The 27295-nt window shown below is 42.2% G+C and overlaps 1 protein-coding gene across 2 annotated transcripts in view; it reads left to right on the top strand.

Annotated features, from left to right (window-relative positions):
• Positions 1-27295, top strand: part of cdh23 (cadherin-related 23) — a 294684-nt gene that overhangs the window by 205408 nt on the left and 61981 nt on the right. For both annotated transcript variants that reach the window (XM_077196907.1, XM_077196908.1), the window contains exons 14-21: positions 1775-1839; positions 2494-2731; positions 18081-18186; positions 18494-18621; positions 21088-21160; positions 22088-22204; positions 22568-22680; positions 22873-22980. In XM_077196907.1, coding sequence (XP_077053022.1) covers positions 1775-1839; positions 2494-2731; positions 18081-18186; positions 18494-18621; positions 21088-21160; positions 22088-22204; positions 22568-22680; positions 22873-22980 — 948 coding nt within the window. The remainder of the gene's footprint in view (positions 1-1774; positions 1840-2493; positions 2732-18080; positions 18187-18493; positions 18622-21087; positions 21161-22087; positions 22205-22567; positions 22681-22872; positions 22981-27295) is intronic.

Raw genomic sequence — 27295 nt, 5'->3', positions numbered from 1 at the left:
GCTTTATAGTAGAAAATCTAGTTTTAATTCTAATTGAAAGAGACACTTACAAAAAAAAAAGTCATGTTTAATACTGTAAAGCTGCTTGTTTTTAAACAATCTATTGTATGAATGTGACGTGACTTTACTGGAGTGCAGAATTGCAGAGCTCGTGCAAACATACACAACTAAAATGACAGCGATGGGAAAACAGTAGTTTAGAAAGCATCTGATCAAGCCAATGTTTGTTTATGATATTATTGAGAGGAAAGTGCACAGCACATATTTACATATTCATCTAAACGCCGCTCTCAGCATCATGGATGACGTCAGGATATTCGCTAACTGTATACCGCTGCTCACGTATTTCAAACTTCTTTTTACCCCAAGGCGAGCCGAAGAACGAAAAATAACTTTGCCGTGAGTATATCAGGGCCTTTACTAGCAAGTAAACAAGATATCCTCATAAACATATTTTTATATTCAGATGGCTGGATATTACACTTATTTTCCCCTAATGTGTCCAATGATGTTTGTATAACCTGGGCTCATTGATTTAAATGTTTAAAAGGTCACGTAAGGAAACTAACTATGGTTGGTTACTTTAAATGTCATCAGATGGTCTCTTCCCATCTAAATGGCTGGTTTTTGGCAGGATCAAGCTGCAAATTGGACGAGACGTAGAATATTGGCAAAGTCTGGCTATTGAGAATGCGACCGGGTATGTGCATAATTACAGCAAATAGCTGCGGAAACGTCTAAAGATCAGATTCAGTCCACCAAATCAAGCCCCAATAACAAATGTGCTGCTAATAGATACCTCCACATCTGCTTTGATGGATTATCAGTTCCAAAAAAGAAAACAAGTTCTCTTTATATCAGGATCTAACAGATGTTACATGTGGCGTGTGTGTGTGTGTGTGTGTGTGTGTGTGTGTGTGAATTTTTCTTTCACACACATACGCTGCTGCACTGTTTTTTCTGTGGTAACTTGTTTTTTCACCCTTTTGTATTCATTTGCATAAAGATACAAGCCAGGTTTGAATCTGTTTGCCTTCAGCACTGAAGAACTTTATTTCTGCAAGCACACACACATTTTATGCTGTCTGTACACTATCTACTTCACTGGGATTTCTGTAAATATTCCTGTGCTGTATTTATTATCAAATGCATTGTCATTTTGGGGCATTTTTGTGATGTTGACTAGATGCCAAATTCAGCATCACTCTGGCTTCTGGAAACACTTTGTCCCATTTTCAGGAGAAAAAATGTAACATCTTTTGATTATGCACTATAGTTCTTGTTAGTACTTTTATTGTTTGTAATTCTGTTTATTTATGTGTTGTCACTCATTTTCACTTTCTTTTAATTTAAAGCTTAGCTCTTTAATAAAGGTGGTTCTGACCATTGAAGAGTGGAAGGTGAAGAAGCAAAAGCTTGTGTTGTTTTAAGGCAGAGGACAGGGCGGCCGGTTCATGCCAGCCCATCTGGTGTGAGGAGAGTTCTTACCCTTATGGTCCTTAGTGTGTGTGTGTGTGTGTGTGTGTGTGTGTGTGTGTGTGTGTGTGTGTGTGTGTGTGTGTGTGTGTGTGTGTGTGTGTGTGTGTGTGTGTGTGTGTGTGTCAGCGTTAATCGTGCAGAACAGTGTACTTTGTAGGGTAGGACAGGGGATGCTGACACCATCATCTCAATATTAAAACACTGAAACACACTCAACACACGCATTCACATACAAAACGACCAAGGGTATGTGTCTTATTGATGTTCATTGCTCTCTGTTTGTGTCTCTCTGCAGGCCACGGATAAAGACATTGGCACGTTTGGAGTGGTTCGGTATTACTTCAGCGATGAGCCAGACCAGTGAGATTATCATTCATTAACATACTGTGACCTTTCACACTGATGCAGCGTCTTGTTCAATTCATTAATTTCCTCTGATTAATTTAGTCCACATCTCTGTAGATTTGCATGCCTTTCTCTCCTTTTCCTATAGATTGATTTCTTGCATGGCTGTGTTTGGAATGGAATACTAAAATACTGTTTACTGCATACTTTTTTCTTTAGTATTTTTAAAAGTACTTTATAAAACATACATACACGTATACATTTCAAACCATATTAGTTTTTTGCTACATTATCACATTACAGCACTATATTACACACTTAATTTGATGAGCAACATAGACTTACCAGCAATATTTATATTTTACAAAATTTTATAATTTTATTTAATGAATGAAGGTAGGAGGTTACTTCACTCAATGATTAAACCTAAACTTTAAGAATGCTGGCCTGATGATTAGAATATATAAACAGGAAATAGGCCGCACTATGCATAAATTGTTTTATTTGCACAAACGCGTTTCGGCGCGTGCCTTCTTCAGTGTGTAATCAGTAGAATGGCTGTATGCTATTCTTAACATAGTTCTCATTTGCTGGTTAATTAATTTGTCTAAACCTCTCTTGCAACTATGAATGAACTAATGGTGACTCGTTTCCATGTATTAACCCCAGGTTCTCTATGGATGTTGTGACGGGTTGGGTGACCCTGCGAGATTGGCTGGATTATGAGCTCATGAGGCGCTTTACTCTAACGATACTGGCTCGTGATGGAGGAGGGGAGGAGACTACGGGACGTCTCCGCATTAACGTGATGGATGTAAACGACAATGCGCCAATCTTCCAGAAGGAGGCGTATACAGGTTCGCTCATGGAGAACGAACAGACTCCACAGCAGGTCGTCCGGGCCCGGGTGAGAGACATATAGACATGTGGAGCTTAGAAAAACAGCAGGAAGAGAAACTAGAAGAGGAAAGGCTGTTTACAACAGATTTCCATTTTGTAACTGATGTTTTTCAGAGTAAAACGAACTCTTTATTGATAGAAAATAGGACGGGGTCTGATTTTATCTTTCAGGTACTGGTTGGATGATGAAAAGTGAATACTATGTACCTAAATAGATGGGAAGAGCTGTATTAGAAAGATTTGTTCTGATGTGTAAGTGTGGGTCAGTGATTCTGTTAGTGTTTAATTCCCTCAACGTGTGGACATTGCAGCACTAATTCTGGCTGTCTGCTCTAATCTGAGCTGTGATTGACAGTTTAACGGCAGATGTTACACTTATCTGACCAGCAGGTGGCGGTGTGTTTATGCATGCCTGCCAGTTCACATTGTTTTTATAATCTTTTAACATCTTCAATACAGTAGTGGCCAAAAGTGAGGACTGGAAGGGAGTATTTACTCAATGTTTGCTTTAAATAACACTTAAAATATTAAACTATCAAAATATGAGGAGTATGTTATATTGGGAAGAAGAATACACTAAACGTGGTTAAGGTATTAAAACGACAAAATTATTTGGCAAGAAATGCAAACTCCAGCATATAATTAAATAAAATGTTTTATTGTATTATGCAAATAACTCACAGGAAATAAAGCATACATTGACTACAATGTAATCAGTTATTAATATTTTGTTGGTTCTCCCTTGTTTTTAATTACAGCAGCCATTCTCCTGGGCATTGACTCACTAAACTTTGCACGTGTGTCGTGATTAACTTCTTTACAATCCTCATTAAGTTCTTCCCAAAATTAAGCTTCATTAAAGGAACACGCCGACTTTTTGGGACTTTAGCTTATTAACCGTATCCCCCAGAGTTAGATAAGTCCATACTCTAGGTAACTGTCTGGGTTAGACAGGTCAATTTAGCTCAAAAGGAATTATCAATTAATTTATAGGGAATCTTAAAAGAATCAGTTATACGGCTAGCAAATGACTCGTCCAGTGTTCATTCTAACGGGCCGTAACTATAACCTCTGCAGCGGATATAAATATCCTAACTATAGTGAAACAGTATTTATTAGCAAGGTAACTTAGATCAGCAGTTTAAGACATTAAATCTGTAAGCACACAACACAAAACAAGTATCTTTAAAATATAAACAAGACTTTATGATTATTCTAAAACATAAAACTAATATCTAACACAATCAGACACACACACACATTCATGCGAGTTGCAGAAAGAAAGATAGTGAGGAAAGAATGAGTTTTAAGAGTGAGATGATGAAATCCCAAGTTTCTATATGCACTTATAAGACATGACCTGAACGAACCATCAATAATTAATTTACCCCTTCTATCGTTTCTTAGGCGGGGTTATTAAATTTTATATCAAAGCACCAGTTCAGTTAAAAGTCTGGAGGTTACTTGCTTGTCGTTGCGTTCCTTTGGGGATTCCTTTTGTCGGCATTAAAGGGGGTTTCCCGGGTTCGTTGACTGGCTGGTGGTCTCCTCGTGCCTGAATAAATGTCTCTGGGAGGCCAATCACGTGGTGTGTTGGCGATGGATGAAAAGTCTTTGAAGTTGAAAGCGGGCTTTGTAGTCGAATCGTTTAAATGAAACTTTGCAGCAAAACTTAACTTAGAACCGAGACTCTCAACGGAAAAGAAAAGAAAACGTACTCGGTTACTAACGTAAACTCGGTTCTCTCTAGAAGAGGGAACGAGTACTGCGTAATATCTTACGCTAGGGGAAAACCTCTTTTCCATGAGATATTGAAGCCAACAATTATCCTTAATTTTGAATTTATGTAAAACGCGTTGCAGCAGCTATGCAGACATAGGCGATACGGCTTGTGTGCCTATTGGCTGACCTGCGGCAACTGTAGCAGCCTATCGAGAGAGGTCCCATGTGACCATAAGCATAAGCAACTGGGCTGACAGTACTGATTTTTAGATCGACAAAAGTTTAGCCTGTAAGGCGGGAACCTTTAGGTTATAAAACCTTATAAATGTAGAGGCCCAGCCAGCCGCCATACATATATCCTGCAAGGTAATCCCGCTAGACCATGCCCACGATGAGGCCATGCCTCTTGTGGAGTGCGCTCTGACACCCAAAGGACACTGCAGGCCCTTGGAAGTGTAAGCCAACGCTATGGCATCAACTATCCACCTGGATAGGCTCTGTTTCGAAGCGGACAGCCCTTTGGCACGTCCGCTGAATGAAACGAAACGCTGCTCAGTCTGTCTGAAAACAGACGAACGGGACAAGTAAGCTCTTAATGCTCTGACAGGGCAAAGGAAGCCCGCATCCTCTTCCTCGTTGTACACCGGCAGGGCAGACAGGGAGATAACCTGAGCCCTGAATGGTGTGTTGAGGGACTTAGGCACGTATCCGTGCCTGGGTTTGAGTATGACTTTCGAGTCATTTGGCTCAAACTCCATACACGTCACGCTTACTTAGAGTGCTTGTAAATCCCCTGCGCGCTTCACTGAAGCGAGAGCCACCAGAAACACTGTCTTGAACGACAAATGTTTCATGTCTGACAGATGGATTGGCTCGAACGGGGCACCTTTCATGGCCTCCAACAAAGTCTCTGTGGTTTTAAGAGACTTCAACCCTGGGGTCGTGCAGGTGTCCTTAAGAAGCAGGTGGTCTGTTTTAAATCCTTTGTCTTGGGACCAAACAATCTCTGCTGTTATCTTTGTGGGTCCCGAGCCATGTCATCACTGAACCAATCAGTCTTTTCCAAACTATCTAACGTGACAACTTTCTTCCTTTAGTTGAGCACATCTCTTTGAAACTTTCATGGTCGTAAAGTTTTTTTTAGCTGGGACTGGCTGGAGCCCACTCCATTTATGGCCCGAGATTAGACTGGTGTTTTGGGGATCTGGAATGTTGAGTTTTGTGTGGAATTATATTTGAACGAATCACCTGGAAGATTCATATATGTTTGGTTCGCCCTCAATTCCTACATATCCCCCCTTCGTTTCGGCGATGTGTTGAGATGAAGACATGGGTGAACGCTGGAGAAACACGGGTAGAAGAAGCAGACACATACACAGCTAACAACAAGACAACACCTCCATGACTAGCCACTGTACTGGTGCAGGGCATTAGATTATCTAAGTTTTAAGGGTTCAAGTTCGTTCTCTCAATATAGTTTATCACGCTGAACATAGTTTAGTTCAATTTTGGGATTGTTATTCTAATTTGTTTCGGTACGGTGATTCTTTGATCAAATTCTGTGATTAAATCTTTGTTTGTTTTATTCTCTTCTAAATTGTTCTAGGTTAAGACCATTTTACCTTTCATTTTCTGGTGACATCATTTGTAGTAAAAATGATGTGACCCATCATGCATGGAGCTCTCTGGCTCACATTCGTTTTAAGGTGGCTTACAATTATTAGGCGTGGTGCGTCAATCCTAATATCGTGACCTTGACCCTTATGGGGTAAACAGGCATTTTACCTAATAAAAGAAGAAGAAAAGGAAAGGAAGAGATAAACACAACAAAGCAGTTGAGTGCTTCCTGGTATGGCTTACAACTACTGTTGCGCAGTGTCAGGTGTCATAATGTAATGAGAGGTGTTCTACTTGTTGGGTGGATAGCTATATGTTTCCTATGGTAAGTTTAGCTAAGTCTTAAGGATCTTCTGTAATCGGCTGGGGGTCAGTCCAGTAAGGCAGGAAGGTCTCTGGCAGACATTGGGAGGTAGTTTGGCATGGATGCGTGAAGCTATAGTGCAAAACTTTGTCTCCGTTGTTGCATTTCTCTTGTGATGCCTTCTGGTTGTGTCAGACTTTCTGACCTTCTGTGCTTACTGTGGTTACTGTAGCACACATGGGTCTTGAGTTTGGAGCTCTTTTGGTTGTTTCTTTGTGAGTGATGGGTAACCAGGATGGTGTTTCTGGTACCTCTGGGTGTTTGTCAGTGGTTGGTTATGAGAGACCCCTTTGTTCTGTGTTGTTGTAGAACAGGTGGCCGTCATCTTCATTATGAAGCTGTATCAGATGATCATTGGTCTTCCGTTCCATCGCTAGTCATAGCGAGGATGACTCATCTTGTGTGTCACTAATGTTTACCTTGTTTTCGATGAACACTTTCAGTTGCCTCATTAGTTGCTCCATGTCTTCTGAGGGTAAACTGTCTTGTTCTTGGGCACACTCTGTGCTGTGTTTGACTGAGTGGTGCAGAGGTTGGTGTCGTCGTCGATTACTCACATAGAATGGTTTTGGATGCATTGGTTGATGGCATTTGGATGTCCAGTTAGATTCCAATTGTTTCCTTCTTGTGGGTTTCTTGAGAAGCGTGGCTGGTCCCATGACTTTTCAATGCGGTTGGTATGGTAGCTGTCATCGGCATGGGAGTCACGTTCTCTGTGCTCCTTACGAAGGACTGTGGTGTTTTCATGCCACTGGGTGTCTTCCAGTGCAAGGCTTGTGTCTTGCCTGATGGAGTTTGAAACTGTGGATGTTTTCAAACCTTTCTTTGAGGCCTTCTTTTGTCTGAAGTAGGCCTTGTGTGTCAAGTCACGTAGCTGTTGACTTGTCATTCTGTCTGGGCAGGCCATGACACCAAGATAATGATTCAATCCGGGGTGCAGGTTTCTCAGGAAGAGGGTTTTGAAGTTCACATCCTCTTCAAGTTCAGGTTTATTATGTGCACCAAGGTATGCTTGTCGGAAGCGGTGGTAGTATGCTTGGGGAGTCTATTGTCGACCTCGTTTGGTTTCCAAGGCGATTAACACACCATGTTCCGAATCTGGGCCTGTGAATTCTTTTATAAGTGTCTCACATAGTAGCTGGTAGTTCGACTTTACATGAGCTGGTTGTCGGTCTAGGAAGCTTCTCAACTCTGGACTGGATGTGGATCTGATGAGGTATAACCTGTCTCTGTCAGTCACATGGGGTCTCACCTCTAGGTGGAAGTTGATGTCTCGGAGGTAGGCCTGGATGTCTTGGCCCTCCGTGGAGTTCTTTTTGAACGGGGTGATGTTCTTAGCTAGCTTGTCGAGATCTTTAAAGGTCATCCCATGTGCAGCTTTGGAGTCTGCCTGGATGAGCTCTCTTCGTTTGTTGGCAGAGAACAGTTCTGTGGTGAAGGCCTGTGACGCTTTGGGTTGTGGCCATTCACTTCTTCCGTTGTATGGCAGTTCTTGGATGGAGGACACTGGTCTGCTCAGCAGTGGTGATGCTGAGGGAGGTCTCTCCCTTGTTGGCTCTGTTTTCTATTTGAAAACATGCTGGAGTTCATAATTGACCGCGTAGAGCTCGTTGTTGGCGTCATCTCGCTGTTGGGTCAGATGGTCCATTTCAACGCTGCACCTTTTCAGGTGGTCTTCCAGAGCATTGATTTTAGAGTTCTTTACTTCAATGTCAGCTTTGGCTTTCTCTAGCTGATGTTCAGCAGACTGGAGTTGGTTTACAAGGTGCTTCTGTACAGTCTTTAATTCTTGTTTGTCACGTTCGGTGACTACAAGGGCTTCTTGGAGCTTGTCAACTTGTTTCTTTGTTTCTTGCTCCGCTTCGTCGGACACTTTGAGTTTGTCTTGAGCTTTCGCTTTGAGCTGGTCTGTGCAGCGTTGAGTGTGCATCAGCTCTCTCAGGAACTCAGTGGTCTGAAACTTGAAGTCGACCTGGACTTTCACTTCCAGCTTGTCTATGCGGCTTTGGGCACGTGTCAGCTCCTCCTGAAGGTGGGCGATGTGCTTGTCGCTTAGTTTCAGCTGGGCTGTGAAGGCATTGCTTAGGGAACTGGTGATCTTGATTAGTTCCACGTGGTTGTGGTTCTGGCTTGAATCGTGTGTCAGGAATCTTCTCAGAATTGTGATTATTATTATAATTAATAACAGTTCAATTGTCTTTGGTGTGAGGCAGTCTGTAATGCCTCTGAGCCAGGCATCCATATCTTCACTTGGGCAGTGGTGTTTGTCGTCCACGACATGCTGGCACGCTGGGGTGAAGAGACTGACACAGATCTGTGTGCGGTATAAGCCTATATGTGGTCGAAGTGTAGACGGGTAGGCTAGTGATGTAAAGATTTCTTCACTCAACTGAGTAAAGGAAAGAGAGAGAAAAAGGTTAAAACCAATCTCAATGGAAAGAAACTTTTTTTTTTCAATGGGAGAAATATTTTGTTTAAAAATATTTTCTATCAATCGAAAAGCTGGTTTCAACTCGTGTTGTGAGGACTTCGTCACTCAACTGAGTAAAGGGAAAAAATAAGGTTAAAACCCAATTTCAATGAGAGAGAAAAAAAAAGAAAATTCTTAACTAGGAGAAATATTAATTTTCTCATAAATGCTTCCTATCAATGACAATCTGTTTCAAGAAAGGTAAACAATATTATTGTTTATGTTTGCGTGGAAAAATAATACTAATAATACATAATAATGCTGAACCTCTTTTCTGAGTTTGACAGGATTGACACTACACACCTTAAGTTGGACCGCTTACAGCAGGGACACTTTGAAGGCGACGTTTGCTCAACAATACATACCCTTTTCATCTCCGTGCGTGCTGTAACTCTGTCTGACGCACCCACCGCTAGCCTAGCTTAGCACAAAGACTGGAAGTAAATATTTACTTACATACTGCTCCCAATAAGTGACAAAATAATGCCAACATTTTCCTATTTATATGTTGTGATTTGTATAGTCCAAGGTTATTATAGTTTTGCTTTTTTAAATTAGTTTTTATTTTAAAATCGTTTTCAAATTGGCTTTAAATTTCAGTTTAGTTTTAGTTAGTTTTATTAATGGTTCTCTTTCAGTCGATAACTTTAGACGTAGTCGACGGTCGACTGAATTGGGATCTCGCTAGAGAGCCCATCCTCTTCGAGTACTATTGAACGAGCCAATGTAATTGGCGTGCGTGATTCGCATCACGCACTCCGCCCCTGCGGCGCGGGTATAAATACGGAAGTGGATGCACGCACTGGTTGGCTTTCGCTTCGGAGCGATCGTTTGATGTCTCTGAGAGTGCTGTTGTCTACAACGACCGAGTGTGTCGGTGTTCTTCAGGAAGACTCTCCCAGTGCTGGTGTTCTACAGCGCGAGTGCAGCGGTGATCGCGAGCTTTGAGCTCTCAACTGCTGTTTTAACAGCAACAAATTTCTAAATGTTTGTGTGTGTTGATGGCTGGTTAGAGGGCGGAAAAGTGAGTGCTTCACTGTTTCAGTTCTCTGTTCAGTGTTGCCGCGGTCATTCCCCTGTGTGCTCCGGCACTGGTGACGGTCCTATTTTCTGAAAGAGCAACACGGGTGCGTTTGCGTCTTTTTCAAGATGTCATTCCGCCCGTGCGTTTCTGGGTGCGGTCGTTCCCTGTCTCTCTCTGATGGTCACAACTGTTGTGTCACGTGTATGGGCTTACAGCATGCTGAGACAGCTTTTGTGGACAGCTCATGTTTTCACTGTGGGAACATGACTGTCACAGTGTTGAGGGCGAGACTCGCCTTCGTTCGCGGAGAGCTAGTCCCCATTACCATGCCCCACCCTCGGGTGCTGTGTGGGATGGGTGACCGGAGGATAGTGTTGGATGTCCCGCCCGGTAACCATTCCCTGTGGGCTCCTCACTCCTCCCTTCCACTGCAACCACTGGAGCCTCCTGTGTTGTCTGCTGGTCCATCTGTAATGGGTGGGCCAGCGGTTTCACTCGGGGCTCCCCTGGAGGACAGGACGCCGATTGCAGCATCGGAGGGTGAGCTGACTTCTAGAGATGATGACTCGGCTGCATTGTCTCCCTCCGGGAGTTCAATGTTGCCCGAGCCGGATCCAGAATTATCAGCTATGCTGAAACGGGCCGCCGAGGCTGCCGGGCTCGAGTGGAACCTCCACCGTGTCCCGTTCAGTCTCGGTTGGAATCTGGAGTTTGGTATCTTGGGGCGGGCCTCGTTGGTTCTCAGCTCGCCGCCCCAGTGCCTTTCTTTCCCGAAATGCATGGAGAGCTTATCAGGTGGTGAACAGCATCTTTCTCTGCCAGAAACTGCCTGAATAGCTTTTCCCCCTCATTACCCTTGATGGAGGAACGGTGAAGGGTTGCGAGGGGTCCCTCCATTGGAGCGGTCTGTCGACACAGGTGCACCTGTGTCCGGCGGCTGCTGCCTTTTGGGGGGATCCTCGTCTCCCCCCTAAGGCCTGTGAGTTTTCGTCCGTTCCGACGGGCAGAGCTTACAAAGCCTGTGGGCAAGCCGCTTCCTCTTGCGTGCCATGGCGTTGCTGTAGGCTAGGGCACCCATGGCATGCACGAGGGTAATCCAGACCGTGCGCTCATAGGTGAGCACCGCACTTTATCCGACCTCACCCTCCGGGGCATGAGTGTCGTAGCGTGCGTGATCGGTCTGGCGATGTCCACCTAGGTGGTCCAGTAGCGCCTTTGTTGGCTCAGCCTGGTTGGTACGGCGGATGCGGACAAGGTTCGGTTCCTGGCCTCCCCAATTTCCCAGGTTGGGCTGGTCGGCGACGCGGTGGAGAACTGCATCCAACAGTTCTCTGCCGCTCAAGCGCAGACGGAGGTCATCCGGCACATCCTGCCCCGGCCGCCGCTCCTGCTGGCCCTCCGCAGCAGCCTCAACCCAGGCCTCAGCATGAAGCCGGCCGAAGTAGAGACGCCCAGCCCGCTCCAGGCGCTGCCAAAACAGGTGGCAAGCGACAGCGAAAGCATTCCGGAGCGGGCCGCCCAGGAATGGATGAGATGCTCTTGGAGTGGCACGATCACTCCCTCCCCCCGGGTGAGGGCCGGGTGGAGCCTTTGTTTGTGTGTGTGTCTGTTCCACCGCTGGCTCCCTAAAAAAAAAAAAAAAAAAGCGGGGCAAGCGGTACCCACACTTCAAAGAGAAAAATTTCATCTGTTCCTGGGTCCCAAGAGGGCCACTCTGGCGGGTGTGACCCTGTATAGCCTTACACCCCTCAGCTCCCCCTTGGTCGCCAGCAGGCAGTTTGGTGCGTTCGAGGAACCGGTCATCCGCCTTCTCACGCGCCCCTGCCGCTTGTGGAGACAGGTAAGTGTTGCACAGCACACTAACACCACTCTCTCTACTTTGCTGCCCCACCTCAGGCTCGGCTACCCCGCTAAAGTCAGTGATAGTCATCACATTAGGTGTTGAGCAGACATGCTCCTGAAAATTCAGTGATATTCATCACACCGAGTGTTGAGCTGTGCTCCTGACTTGTGCGTGCTTATCTTATCCTGTTGGCGAAGGATTTGATATAGCCGCTCCTCCAGCCGGTACGAAGGCCAGTTGTAAACTCGTTCTTCGTGCTACTAGGTGGTGGGTCGTGACCATCTTGGCCCAAGATTGGTCTGCAGCTCCGACCTGAAAGACATGTGCTTAAAAACAGATCTCTACCTTCCGCACCGCAGGCCATCCTGTGGGTTGCGTGTAAGGGTGGAGTATCAGTACAGTGTCCTTCCCTTCGAGTGCTCCAGAGCCCGTTGGGTCTTCAGGTCAACTGGAAGAGAGTAATCTCGCCCACGGGCTGAGTATCTCTTTTTCAGTTTTGGAGATGGACTCGGTCTAACACGTCTCTCCAATGAGAATGTGTTCAGTTGGTGTTTGAAGTGAGAAAGGGTCCCACTGAAAGAACTTTCAGAGGCTCCTGGGGTATATGGTAGTTGCAGCCATTTGCTTCCTCCATATGTGACCGCTTCAGCGCTAGCTTCATGATCGAGTCCCGAGGTGACCGTGGCAGAGCAGCTCACCCTGTGTGACTATAGTTCATCCCGGTCTGCTGCCAAACCCTCTTCAACAGAGGGGCCATGTACAAAGGGCGTGTTTTAACGGGGGCCTGGGCAACCCTCGACTACACGGGCATTCGTGCCTCGAGTTGTTAGACATTGCGACCGTTGCGCAATCTTCCCTTACATGTCACAACTCACCCGTCACCTCCTCCTTGGAGTCAGAAGCTTCTGAGGACGCTTTGTTCCACTCTTCCCGCTCTACTCAATCGTGCCGCCATCGAGCCTCACGGCAGTTATAGCCAGGGCAAGTGGAGACTCCATCCCCTGGGTCCAGCTGGGTCATGACCATTCCGGGGCCGCTCAGTTTCCCCTCCGGTTTCGTCTTCCTGCCAGTGTTTGAACAAACCGAGCGGACTACCCTTGGACAAACACTGGCTCTCAGCTGCCCCAGGGGCCCGCAGAAATGTGTTTAACCCCAGTGAGCCTTCTAAAAGCGACTGCGACTCATGGTCGCCTTGCGCCTGCTCAAGTCAGTGAATTCATCACACTTCATGTTGAGCAGAATTGCTCCTGAAACTCAGTGAAGTTCATCGCACTCAGGTGTTGAGCAGCAATGCTCCTGTAGCTCAGTGAGTTCATCACACTCAGGTGTTGAGCAGAAATGCTCCTGTAGCTCAGTGAATTCATCACACGCAGTGCTGAGCAGAAATGCTCCTGGTGCTCAGTGAAGTTCTTCGCACTCAAGGGTTGAGCAGAAATGCTCCTGAAGCTCAGTGAGTTTATCACACTCAGGTGTTGAACAGGAATGCTCCTGAAGCTCAGTGAACTTATCACACTCAAGTGCTGAGCAGAAAATGCTCCTGAAGCCCAGTGATCTTCACATGTTGTGTTGAGCAAATGCTCCTGTCTTTTTGCGCCCGTCGCTTGCACCTACGTGCCAAGTCAGGAGAGGAACAGGTCTTCATAGTTGCCCCTTATTGGCCCAACTAGACCTGGTTCCCATCGACAGCCTTCCTGACTTCCCCTGAAAACTCTTTCAGGGACGGGGCACGATGGCACCCGCGTTCTTCCGGGCGGTCTTACATCTGAACGCGGAGGTTCAGGTGGCTATCACAGGGACATGTGATAGTTACCATCACTCCTGCGAGCACCCCCTAGAAATGGGTAGCGTGCTTACGCCTTTAGAAGTGGAACCTAGTCGTTGAGTGCGTCTTCAGGAGATCCTGAAAGCTTTCGATCACTTCAGTGCTCTCTTTCCTGCAAAATGGGTTGGAGTAGGCTGTTTTCCTTCACCCTCAAAATGATGTTGCCTCGGTGTTTAAACGACGCTCATCGTGTTGCAGAAGTGTGCAGAAGCACTTTCTAATCGTCAGATTCCTGAGAAGCAAGGTCTTGTAAATCCTTGCGTCCCTCTTTATCCTCTTGGGCCTTGTCCCTGGTGCGACTCCACTGCAGGAGGAACGCTGCCGACTATTTATCCCCCGCATGGCTGCCAACTCTCACGCATTCAGCAGCTTGAGACTCACGCAATTGACAGTTTCACACGGTCTCGCGCCACACATCCATTTTCTCACGCAGAGAAAAATCGCGGAGCAAAGAGGACACTGACACCGACAGACTAGACAGAGCAGGTTACTTTTGATATGAAAAAAATATCAGCTCTCAGGTTTTATAACGAAATTCAGACAATAAATACTGTTTTGGTGCTTGTAAATGACGTGACAGATCGCGCGCCTCAGTTCAAGTAAACAGATCATCTGTTACTTTTTATTAAAGATACAGTACAACCCACCGAAAGGTATACGTACTTTCGATCAATCAGTGTTTTTCAACCACGGAAAGAGGTCAATAACACTGCAGGAGAACAATTATGTCACAGAACGTTACATTTACCTCAGGAAAGCCATTTAATGTTAGTTGACTATAAGAAAATAGCTATAGAGAGGAGTATTTTGCTAAATATGTGCACTATATTACATATTTTAATATATGTTTACTTGTCATTATATAATTGTTATTATAATGAAAATTACGGCATATTACATTTTTATATTTATATTATTATTATATTTATATTGTATGCATTATATTTAATTTCTCTCTGTATGTTTACAGCATTATGTGAGATATATTTTTTCTTGAGAAAAAATTAAATGCAGGCTATCTACTGTAGCCTACCTAATATTTATCCAAATGAGTCAATATTGAATCAAGATTGAAATTAAATCCAAGAATTTAATTGAAATCATGAAAATTGTGTTAAGCAATAATACAAACAGTAGCCTCAGTAACTGTACCATGTAAACATTATAACATGTTGTCACTAAAAAATAAAATTAATGTTTTGACAATCACAATTACACATTGTGATGCAAGTTTTTTTTAGATACCCCCAATCCGTCTGTTTCTCTTGTGCAATTAAAATATCGTGATAATACCGTATACCGTGATAAAAGCTCAATCAATTAATCGCAGCATGAAAATTTGATACCGGCACATGCCTACCGTGGGCTCCCTTCTCATGAAGCCAGTTTCACCGTGAGCCCGGTTCAAGTGTCGGCTTGCTGCGCCATTCCCCTCCTATGGACTGGATACGTGCGCCTTTCTACTCCAGTTGAAATTGAACCCTGTTGAGTTCCTCCACACCCCTCCGACGTCGGACGTGCGGAACGTCTGGTGTTAGGCCTACCACTCATAATCTGTGTGGAACCTGTGTTAGGCTGGGTCCATATGTTGCGGTCCCTACGGCGACCCCATATGTGTATTCTTCCACGATACGGCTCCCTGCGGCGAGCCCGTGTCTTCCCTCGGCAGAGTCTCTCTGCCGTCACTGTCCGGTGTGTCTCCCCCCGTCTTAGGCTGGAGCCACCCCAGTGACATTCCATATGTTAGACTGCCCGGTTTCCGCCCAGTTCATATGTGTATTCTCCACGTTACCTCCCTCTGGGTTGGATGTGGCTTCCGCAGCGTCCCTTCCTTCCAATGTACGGGGAACGCTTTCCCAGTGGTCCTGTAGGAACAGCAGTGACTTCCCTGGCCTAAACCCTGTCCTTCCCTGCCTTAAATTTGCGGGGGCGTCAGGAGGCTTTGGTTTAGGCACTGGAAGGTGGCAGCGTTAGTGGCGTTTTCAAAGGTTATCCCAATTCAGTCGACCTTCGACTACGTCTGACGATATCGACTGAAAGGGAACGTCCTGGTTGCGTGTGCAACCCACCGTTCCCTGAAGGAGGGAACGGAGGACGTAGTCCCCTTGCCACTACCGCTGGACCACCGCTGACCCCGGGTTACTCTCGGCTCCTCAGCGAAAAGCAACAAGTGCGTGCATCCACTTCCGTATTTATACCCACGGCTCGGGGGCGGAGTGTGTGATGCGAATCACGCACGCCAATTACATTGGCTCGTTCAATAGTACTCGAAGAGGATAGGCTCTCTAGCGAGATCCCAATTCAGTCGACCGTCGACTACGTCCTCCGTTCCCTCCTTCAGGGAACGGTGGGTTGCATACGCAACCAGGACGTTTTGTTAGTTTTAGTATAGTTTTTATTTTGCAAACACATTTCTATTTAGTTTTTATTTTATTTAGTTTCAGTTTTAGTTTTAGTTTTAGTAATTATAGTTTAGCAGAGCAAACAGAACACTTACAGTGTAGACCAAAGCGGGATGCTTAATTTCAGCAAAGTTTAATGTTTGCCCAGATTACAGTTAACTCTTGAGAAGACATCTTAATAATAAAAATAAAATAATGGTTTGAGATTGAACAAAGCACCAAATAAATGGAACTTAAAAGTATACAAGAAAAAAATATGAAAAATTCAGACAAACTAATTCATATTAAAGATGAAATCTTGTTAAACGTGCCTAGTTTACTTTTTTCAGCTGTAAATGTGACCACTGGTACATAAAAAAACCCCCAGCTCAATTAATCTGACTACATCCAACACAACCTGCTGTGAAGCCAGTGTGATTAAATAATGAAGTATCTATGCAGTGTGTGAGTGTGTATATGTTTTTCTATCCTGGTGGGGACTTAAACCTGAATACACACAGACTCTTGGGGACTCGTGTCACTGTGGAGACCCACATTGAGGTACACAAGGCTATAAATCATACAAAATTAGTTTTTTTGTAAATGTAAAAATGCAGAAAGTTGTGTGATGGGTAGAAGACAGAATAGTTTGTGCAGTATAAAAACCATTACGTCTATGAAGAGTCCCCACAAAGATAGTGCACCAGAGTGTGTGTGTGTGTGTGTGTGTCCTGGTATTCCATACATTGCGGGGAAATGTCTCCACATGGATATTATTAGCAGTAAATGTTTTATAAAAACAAAGATAATAACAGCACCTTTCAGCCTGTCAACCTCCATGCAAACATGACATCTCAAACATAGTAGCCTAGAACATTAAAGGTTTTTTGTGCTTGACGAACTTGTTTTGCTATCGCACCCGCGTCTCGCAAATGAAACGGCATTCTAAAAATGCTGCGCTCAAGTTAAAAGAAGTCCAACTTGCCTCTTATTACCTTGTGTTATTTCCCATTCCACTGCAACAGATGCATCCTTTATGAACAGCGCTTAGCACTAGCCATGTGTTCTACGTTATGGTCCTTCATTGAGCGCGTCACAGCAGGACAGTGGTTAATCGCCTCAGAAACTTCACGTGTATGAAGCGCAATATCAGCCACAAGTCAGATTTTCCACCAAAGTAAAGAGCTTAATAACGAAAACGATCATTTATTTTTGCTAATTATTATTTTATTTCAGTTCGTTTTTCAGTAACTGTTGTTAGAGCTTAATAACTTGCCTTGCCTTGCCTTAGTTTCGTTTAGTTTTAGTTTTTCATTTATTATGAATTTTTAATTTTATTTCAGTTTACGAAAATGTTTTTTGACCAATAGTTTTAGTCTACGAAAATAACCTTGGTATAGTCACAGTGTGTACAAATGACAAGGTCATATGAGACACAGGAATCTTCTAACCGTATACCTACTGGGAACTATATTCTCAGAAGGCGAAGCACTGCTACTTGGGCTGAGTGATTTGCTCGCAGCAACTGAGAAGCCCCGTGGTGAGGAGGAGAGAGTTCGCCCAGAGTGTTGCGCTAATTACTCCGAAAAATGTTGGCGTTATTTTGTCACTTATTGGGAGCAGTATGCTAGCTGGAGCCATTTACTTCCAGTCTTTGTGCTAAGCTAGGCTAGCGGTGGGCGCGTCAGACAGAGTTACGGCATGCACGGAGATCGAAAGGGTATGTAAGGACTTATCTAACTCTGGGGGATACGGTGAATAAGCTGAAGTCCCAAAAAAGTCGGCGTGTTCCTTAAATTTATTTTTATTTCATTTAGTTGGCAAGGCAACATTTCTAATTATTTTAAGTTAAAGTTTTTCATCAAATATTTGGATTTTATATCACCTTATTAATTAAAATTATAAATATATATTTTTTTAGTTTTAGTTAGCAAAAACAAAACTGCTTTGTCACTAGACATGTCAGATTCTGTGGCCAATGGCATAAGTTTGGGGGCGACACTACCTGCTTTTCCCAAATGGGGCGGTAGGAGTGTTTGAGAAACTTGTTTGGCCATAGTCATTATACTGAGGATATGATGTTTTTCTATGTCTCTCTTTGTGTTGTTCTCAGGCAACGGACGAGGACTCTCCTCCCAATAACATCCTGACCTACTCCATCATCTATGCTTCTCAGTTCAGATCATATTTCAGCGTCACTGTGGTCGAGGGCTATGCAGGTCTGTGTTCAAATCAAAGTCACCTACGATTTCACTGCTTGTTCAGGCGTTAACGGGTTACATTAGGCTCTCTCCATCGCTCTGTGCATTAGCGGGGAATCGGATTTGTTTAACACCTTAAAGCGTGAAAATGCCTTTAGAGAAGCCTTTGTGACCTCTGGTGTTTCATAAACGGATTATAGTTGCATGTCTTGTAAGTATGTGCTGATGTATATTTTTTTTATTTTTTTATATTTGCCTTATTTGAATGTCATAACCCCTGTTTGTTTGTTTGTTTGTTTGTTTGTTTGTTTTTTTGTTTGTTTAGTCATCACCGTGAATCGTCCTCTGGATTATGAGCAGGTTTCTGCTGGATTTATCTTTCTGACTCTGCTGGTCAGAGACGGAGGGAACCCGTCCCTCAACAGCACTGTTCCCGTCACCATAGAGCTGTTTGTGAGTATTACACATGCCTTAGTGAGCAGAACGTTCTGGAGTAAATGTCCAAAATACCCACACCATGAAAGAGGGCAATCCTGTTGGGATGATTGTCAGTTACATTACTGTTCAAAAGGTTGGGGTCAGTAAGAGATTTTTTATATACAGTGTATATAAAGGGATACAGTTATATAGCAAGCACAAAAATGACAAAGATAGTTACAAAAGATTTCCATTCAAATAATTGTGTTCTTTCGAAGTTTCTATTTATCAAAGAATCCTGAAAACAAAATGTATCACGGTTTCCACAAATCATCTGGTATTAATAAATCTTTCTTGAGCACAACATCAGCATATGAATGAGTTCATCTGACACTGAAGACTGGAGTAATGATGCTGACAATTCAGTTTTGCAATCTCAGTAATAAATTACATTTTAAAATAGATTAAAATAAACAATTATTTTAAATAGCAATAATATTTCACAAAATTACTGCCTTTACTTAATTTGTTATCAAATAGTTACAGCCTTGGAGAGCATTAGACACTACTTTAAAAAATATTTAAAAAAAAAAAAAATCTTACTGACCCCAAACTTTTCAACAGTAGTGTGTTACAAAAATTACAGCAAGACTGATTATCTTTTAATTTTTTTGTGTTGCAGTAGAACCGTCTTTTAATTTAAATGAATACTCCGGGTTCACAGTTAAGCCACAAAAAATATTTTTTTCCTATCCTCAATCACTTCCACTCAAAGGCCCTGTTTACACCTGGTATTAAGATGCGTTTTGGTCGATCGGATCGCAAGTAGACGAGGGAGACACATTCTGTTTTGTCCACTTTCAACAACTTCTGTCCTGATTTCTTCAAGGGGAGGGTCTATGGGGGGAAAATGTTTTTGTTTTATTTTTTCAAATCGTTCAATCTAATGGACAAAATAAGCTCGCAAAATTTATATATAATTTCCATCCATTGCGCGTCGATGCATCCACAACGCGTCCATTGACGACGGAAAAACATACGGAGAGCATCAGCTTTAGTTTCTGCTCTGACAGACGCAAGACCTGCCAAACACTGTGAGTGTGTGTTAGAAATCAGGAATGGTGAGAGAACATTGTGCTTGGTACGTTTTTCGTCTTCAAACCAAACTTGGGTCTCCAGCCGACATATTTAAATCCCATCTTACTAGTTAGCTTCCCATAATGTTAACACGTTAAGTCAATTGGTAGTGTTGTGGCAAAAATTCCGTTAAACATCATCACTGCGTAAGAGACACTCAGAGTCAAATTAATAAAAAGGAAAGTATTTATTCTTGCAAGAATAGGTTCAGTCTAGTACACAGAAGTTACGCTGTGCAAGAGAGTGACACACCACAGGAAGATATGAGACAGCCTTTGTACTCTTTTCAAGGTTCCTCCTCAACCGCTGTACCTTTCACCCACCCAGATAAGGTCCTTACTGCTGTTCAGTTTCTACTTAAAGACACAAACTGGTACTGAAATAAGCTGGCCAAAACTGACCGTCCCTAAGATCAGAGGTCCTGTCCCAAATGTTCCTGAAACGTCACACACAAACACGTACACACATATATTTTTATACATTGAATAGGTTCTCTCTCTTATGATATCTGTTAGGGATCAATGACTATTAAAATTTCTACTACAGTAGATAGTAGGCGGTCTTTTGCAGCTGTTCGAACACATTCGACCACATGAGCCTCTACACCATGAAAACAATCCAGTCGAATGTGTTTTCGACTACCTCTGGAAGTGGTTGAAAGTGGAGAAGCTCAAAACGTTTCAGACTCCGTTTACACCTGTATTTAGCCTCGTCCAATTGTGATGCGATTTACCAAAACGCATCTTAATATCAGGCGTAAACAGAGCCAAAGTGACTCACAGTAATGCAGAATTTGTAATAGAAAAAGGAAAATTAATGTTACGCCACATTGATTGAGCTTAACTTGATACCCAGAATAATACTTTACCTTTATCCTAGAATCTAGTAAAAACGAAGATTACAGAACCGTCATTTCAGATTTAAGTTCCTCACACACAAACAAACACAGTTTGGTGTAGTGTGATCTGTGTACGTATTGAATTCATTGGTTTCCTCTTAGGTTCATTGACTAGGACGTTTAATCCACAGATCATTTCTCTCTGACATTTCTCTGCTCTTTTATTATAATTCTGATTAGACATATTTCATCTGAAAAACAGCAGGGGTTTGACACATCCATGCCAGTGTGTGTGTGTGTTGTTACTGCGTTGAGCTGAATTGAAGTGGTAAAACAGTGTATGTGTCTGATATTGAATAATTTCCCATTGCCACAGCCTGTGAGTTTCCATTAAACCCTAAAAGTACTCCATCAATACATTTAATTACAACAAAAGCATTTTTTTCCCTGTGGAAAATTAATGAGTTAATATGTATAGACTTTTTAAATACCTAAAACTCTGATTTCCTCCCTCCTTCCCTCTGCAGGACCAGAATGACAACCCACCCGAGTTCAGCCTCCCGTCTTATATCGTCAAGATACCAGAGAATATCGTTGCAGGTGCATTAACAATTATATTAGCAAAAAATGGAAGAATATATCAACATGTAGTACATGTACAGTGCTCAAAACCTCATGACAACATAAATAGATTCCTGTCAGTGATGATTTACAACGTTCAGCCAGCTGTGCACTAGTTCTGTTCAACGCTATTATAATGTTTTGTGTGAAAAAGTGCTGTTTTCCAAAACACACAGGCTTATGGTAGTTTTGTTTCAGCTCTGACCACCCAAAAACTGAACCAAAGAGTTCAAATATTACACAGAAAATCTATTTAGAGGTTTGTACTAAACCTGTTAAACTTGTGATATTTTTGAATCTCCCACAATTATGTTTTATTATGTTAATATTAGTGTTATATGTTGATTCTCATATATGTTGATTCTCATGCATAACAAGCAATGGAAATGCAAATCTAGTCTATTTAGCTACCATTTTTTTCTGTGCTGTATCATTTTGGACACATTACAAAACTCCTTGTCTCTTATTATTCATTTTCTTTTCTTTTGTCTCTTTTAAATGATTGTGTTTTAATTTAGCAAGTAGGTTGTGTGCAGGGGGAACAGAGACAGAGATGTTCACAATTCTCATATATTTATTCACTAAATGCCTTTATTCCACACAATAGACTCGCCTTCAATCATCAAAGGGAAATCACATTTTCTCTGTGTGTGTTTATGTGTGTGTGTCAAGGGTACTGAACACACTCCACTAAAATCTGATAAACCTCAAATCCATAACCCTGTCTCCATCCAATGCACACATTAACCACTTTCTGTCTGAAGACCATCCCTTGCACTTTGCCTGTCTATCACTTCATGTTATGTTTTTCTCTTCATTCTGCTGTCTGTCTCACACAATCATTATCTGATGGTTTGTTTACTTCCTCTTTTCTCTTTTAACTCATGTTCTTTCTCTCTCTGTCAGGAGCTACGGTGTTGCTTGTGAATGCGACCGATCTGGACGCCTCTCGAGAATTTGGACAGTATTCTCTCATCTATTCCCTGCAGGGCAGCTCACAGTTCAGAGTCAACACGCGGTCAGGTGGGCAACGTCACACACGTTCACACCTGCCTTCTAACCTTTTTTGGTCCCCATGAGTAAAACCGCTTATAAATCATACTAAGTGATGTTTTTTGAAAATGTAAAAATGCAGAAAGTTTTCTGTGCTGGATTAGGCGTAGTGTTATGGTAAGGGTATAGAATATACAGTTTGTACAGTATAAAAATCATTTTGTCTATGGAAAGTCCCTTTAAAACATGGAAACCCAACGTGTGTGTGTGTGTGTGTGTGTGTGTGTGTGTGTGTGTGTGTGTGTGTGTGTGTGTGTGTGTGTGTGTGTGTGTGTGTGTGTGTGTGTGTGTGTGTGTGTGTGTGTGTGTGCGTGTGTACGTGTGTGCGTGTAGGAGAGATCACCACTACAGCCCTTCTGGATCGAGAGATGAAGTCTGAGTATATTCTGATCATAAGAGCGGTGGATGGTGGAGTGGGGCCACAGCAGAAAACTGGCATCGCTACGGTAATGGCTGACTCTTTGATCTACCTCAGACAGACAGCATCACCTATGTATAAAACTACTTTATATTACTTGACAGAAGAATCATTTACTGTGCCCTTTCTTAATAATTAAATGGCTTGAATCAAAGTCACTTGAAGCCATGCATTATAGTGATTTTAAAGTATTTTAAAGCATGCATATATTTCTCTGCAGGTGAACATCACTATACTGGACATAAATGATAACGCCCCCATGTGGCGAGATGAGCCGTATCAAGCAAATGTTGTGGAGATGAGTCCCATCCATACCGACGTCATTACTGTGAGTGCACTGATCTGACCTTTAACCTCTGATCTGACCTTTCGGACTCAAACTGTCCAGACTTTTTATTTTTAAAGCAACATTTCCCGAGAAATAGTTATTGACTGCTTTGTGTGAATAATGGCTTAAATTTCAGTCTGTTCCTCACACAAAGTAATCATGTGGTTTCAAAAGACTACTTATTTTATTTTTTTAATGGTGTGTATAGTTCCCCTTTAGGAACTAGACAGACGTGGTCTGGTTGGACACCAAAAAGGCTACAATCCCATCATTTCCCACCATCTGTGTAGATTAGATGAAAAGACGATACAGAAGCAGTGCCTGTTTTGAAGCAGAGGTTTGATCCTAATGTCAGCAGGTAAACATGGTTAGTGGTATTGATTTTATGAGTAATAAAATCTTATAGTTTCTCTCTGAGTCAAATCCCCCCAGGACCCAGAGGAGCAAGTTTCCATCTCCTCCGTCTGGAGAAAACCCCTCTGTCCCAGCCTTTGATCGGCTGGAGTTTTGCAGCTGAATTCAAAGTGGGCTCTCACCTCGTTGTCCTTGGAACATTTTATGGAGCTCTTATATGCTCCTATTATTCTATTGCTTGAAGTATGTGAAAGTCCCATCTTGAGGGGTTTTCCTCCTTTGGTGAATGAATAAATTAATTCATATGTTAATGTAAGTCATGCCATCTCTACTTTAAGTCTCAGAAAGCAATCCCAGGGACCATTCATAAGTTAGCTAGAGGTTTCCAACATCTATAGCTCCAATATGACGGGCTAGCTTTAATGTATTTCCACGAGTCATGGTTCACAAGGTTATCAGTCCACCAGGAAGCAACATCTTGTTTACCAGGTTCCCAGACTGCTACAATGAGCTCATTTAAAGGTGAAGTGTGGGATTTATGTGCCACTCGTGGCACCAAACAGAACTGTTTTCATGACTAACTCATCACGTTGAATTAGAGTTATGTCTGGTTCTGGAACCTATACTCTTTGAAGAAAGGGTTCTTTCAGCGAACCTTTTAGTGGTTCCCATCATGGGATCATTTTATGGATTTAGTTTTAATTTATTTTCTTTTAATTCGTGTTTTATTTTGATTACATTTTATTAATCAAACAGCTCATAAACATACTTTATGACTAGAAGAAATTGAAATAACCTATTAAACATGAAAGTATTATGCATTAAAGACATTTCTGCTTATATAGAACCTCTTTGTCTTGTCATAAAGGTTCCATATTTAAAATCGAGTCAAAATCCTTAGGCTTCTACATAGAACCCCATTGAACCTTTTTCCTAAGAGTGTACAAGTAAATTACACACTTTTCAAGAAGAACAAGTCAGTTGGATTTGCCAAAGTTTACTTGTTTCATGGCATCAGATCTTTTTAAAGATATTTAAGGTTTTTGTTTGAGGCAATTAGTAAATCAAATATCCATCAAGCACAGCTATATAAAATATAAAATGTTTACTTTTGGTTGGACTGAAACTCTGACCACTAGACACAGTTTCTGCATTTTTTTTGGTGTTGACTGCTGTGTCATTATTTAAGTGAACTAATACTTTGTTGCACACTTTATTAACATTACTGTGGTATCAATGATTTCAGATTTATCTGCCACTAAACTTCACAGTCTCAATAAGCCAGACCTTTGGCTGTTGCCATAAAAGTGTTGCTGCCTTTGACTTCTCCATGGGGAGTTGTAAGACATTAAGGCATCCATTTCTGTAAAGCTGTTTTGCAATAACATGAATTGTAAAAAGCACTTGGAATAGTCGTCCAAATTACAGAATATTCTGGGCTAGAATAGCCTACTTTACACTCAATGCACTTTATTAGGTGCTCCTTGCTAGTACCAGGTTGGACCCCCTTTTGCTTTCAGAACTGCCTTAAATATTTGTGTCATGGTTTTAACAAGGTTCTGGAAATATTACTCAGAGATTTTGGTCCATATTGACTTGATACCATCCCACAGTTGTGGCTGCACATTCATGATGCGAATCTCCCGTTCCACCACATCACAAAGGTGTTCTTTTGGACTCAGATCTGGTGACTGTGGAGGCCATTTGAGTATAGTAAGCTCATTGTCATGTTCGTTCAAGAAACCAGTTTGAGATGATTTGAGCTTTGTGACATGTTGCGTTATCCTGCTGGAATTAGCTATTAGAAGATGGGTCCACTGTGGTCATAAAGGGATGGATACATTCAGCAACTCAGGTAGGCTATGGCATTGAAAACGATGCTCAGTTGGTAAAAAGGGGCAAGTGTGGCAAAAATAATCCTCCAAACCATTACACCACCAGCAGCCTGAACCACTGATACAAGGCAGGATGGGTCCATGCTTTCATATTTATGCCAAATTCTGACCCTACCGTCTGAACGTTGTAGAAAAAATCGAGTGAGCCTGTGTGAACTGTTGCTTCAGTTTCCTGTTCTTATCTGACAGGAGTGGCACCGGTGTGTTTTCTGCTTTTTCCCTCTTCTGCAGACCTCGGTTGTAACAAGTTTATTTGAGTTACTGTTGTCTTTCTATCAGCTGAAACCAGTCTGGCCATTCTCCTCTGAACTCTGGCATCAACCACGCATTTTCACCCACAGACGCTCAGTGGATATTTCCTCTTTTTCGCACCAGTCTCTGTAAACCCTAGACATAGTTGTGCGTGAAACTCCCAGTAGATCAGCAGTGTCTGAAATACTCAGACCAGCCCGTCTGCCATCAACAACCATGCCACGCATTCTGGTGCTCCGTTTGAACTTCAGCAGATCGTATTGACTATGTCTACATGCCTAAATGCATTGAGTTGCTGCCACGTGAGTGGCTGAATAGATATCTGCGTTAATGAGCAGTTGAATAGGTGTACCTAATAAAGTGGCTGATGAGTATATTTTTTCAGCCTTGTAAACACATTTTGTTGCATAGTTGGTGCAAAAATTTCAGCCAGATCTAGTAAATTTTGCATGCAGTATAAGTCAGACTATCTAAACTGTGGGTGATATCTATGGACGTGGCATCTGAGGAAAAAGAGAACTGATGCTGAGTTGATACTGTTTTACAGTATATTGGAAAAAAATATTGAAATTTGAGATGTGGGTGTTCAAGTTAAATGTGGTCAGGCCTTTAGAGACCTTAAAGTCTGCTTGTAAACGTTAAGGTGTTTTATAGTGGCTCTGTCTTTGGATAAATATGCCACTAATTGTCCTTTAATTTACAAGCCAGTACTGAACTTCATTAGGAGATTCCGATGACTAATTAAAATGTAGCCCAGAGTCAAGTGCATACTTGATTACCCTGCTGGACACTGTGCGAGAGAGAGAGAGAGAGAGAGAGAGAGAGAGAGAGAGAGAGAGAGAGAGAGAGAGAGAGATGAAACAGAAAAAATGGATGGATAATTTTCATCACAGAACAGTGGATGTAAAAAACAAATGTTTTAAAGCTTTTGACTTCCACGCTTTTGTCCAGACTTCCACAATCAGTCTATTTACCAGTCAAAACAGTGGTATTGTGTAATCTAATCAGTGTGTGTATATATATACACCAAACCAAAGTGCTTTACACACAGATTCTATAAAAAGATAAAAACAAGAACACACGTAGACCAATAAATAGACAACATATAAAACATCACATCTAACCATTATAGGCTACCGTCGACATTAAATGCACTTTCAACAAATTCTTAAACAATGACAGCGATTTTGCATATCTGATAGCGATAGCAGATAGCAGATCTGATTGATAGATATAGTGATCATTTATTCACTATCAATTCCCAAGCTATTCTTTTCCGTGCAGCATACAGTAATGTTTGGGGTTGGTAAGGTTTTTTTCATGTTATTAAGGAAGTCTCTTATGCTCACCAAGGCTGCATTTATTTGATCCAATACAGTAAAAACATGAATATTGTGAAATATTTTTACAATTTAAATTAACTGTTTTCTATTTCAGTATATTTTAAATAGTAATTTATTCCTGTGATGTCGAAGCTGAATTGTCAGCATCACTACTCTATTGTGATAATAAAAAAAATCCATATTTTTTTCAAAAACTCACATTTTTTAACAATATAGTGTTTACAACATAGATGATTTTAGTTGAATATCAGTTTAATTTTCAACCTTTTTTTCACACAAGCTATCATGTGACCTCAGAAGACTATCAACACAAATCACATGGACTACTTTTATGATATGTGATATATGATGGGTTTTTTTGAATCATTTTTGAAGCTTGACAGGCCCTTGTCCCTGCATTCTTTCATCTTAAAAAAGCAATGAGGACTTTCTGCATGGCATACAAATGACTGCAGGAGAACATATTTTAAC

The sequence above is a fragment of the Siphateles boraxobius genome, unplaced genomic scaffold, assembly GCF_051911475.1.
Source record: "Siphateles boraxobius isolate OS27281-9 unplaced genomic scaffold, OSU_SipBor_1 37, whole genome shotgun sequence".
Classification (NCBI taxonomy): Eukaryota; Metazoa; Chordata; class Actinopteri; order Cypriniformes; family Leuciscidae; genus Siphateles; species Siphateles boraxobius.
The sequence above is the reverse complement of the archived record's forward strand: the minus strand, read 5'-3'. Positions and strand labels throughout refer to the sequence as shown.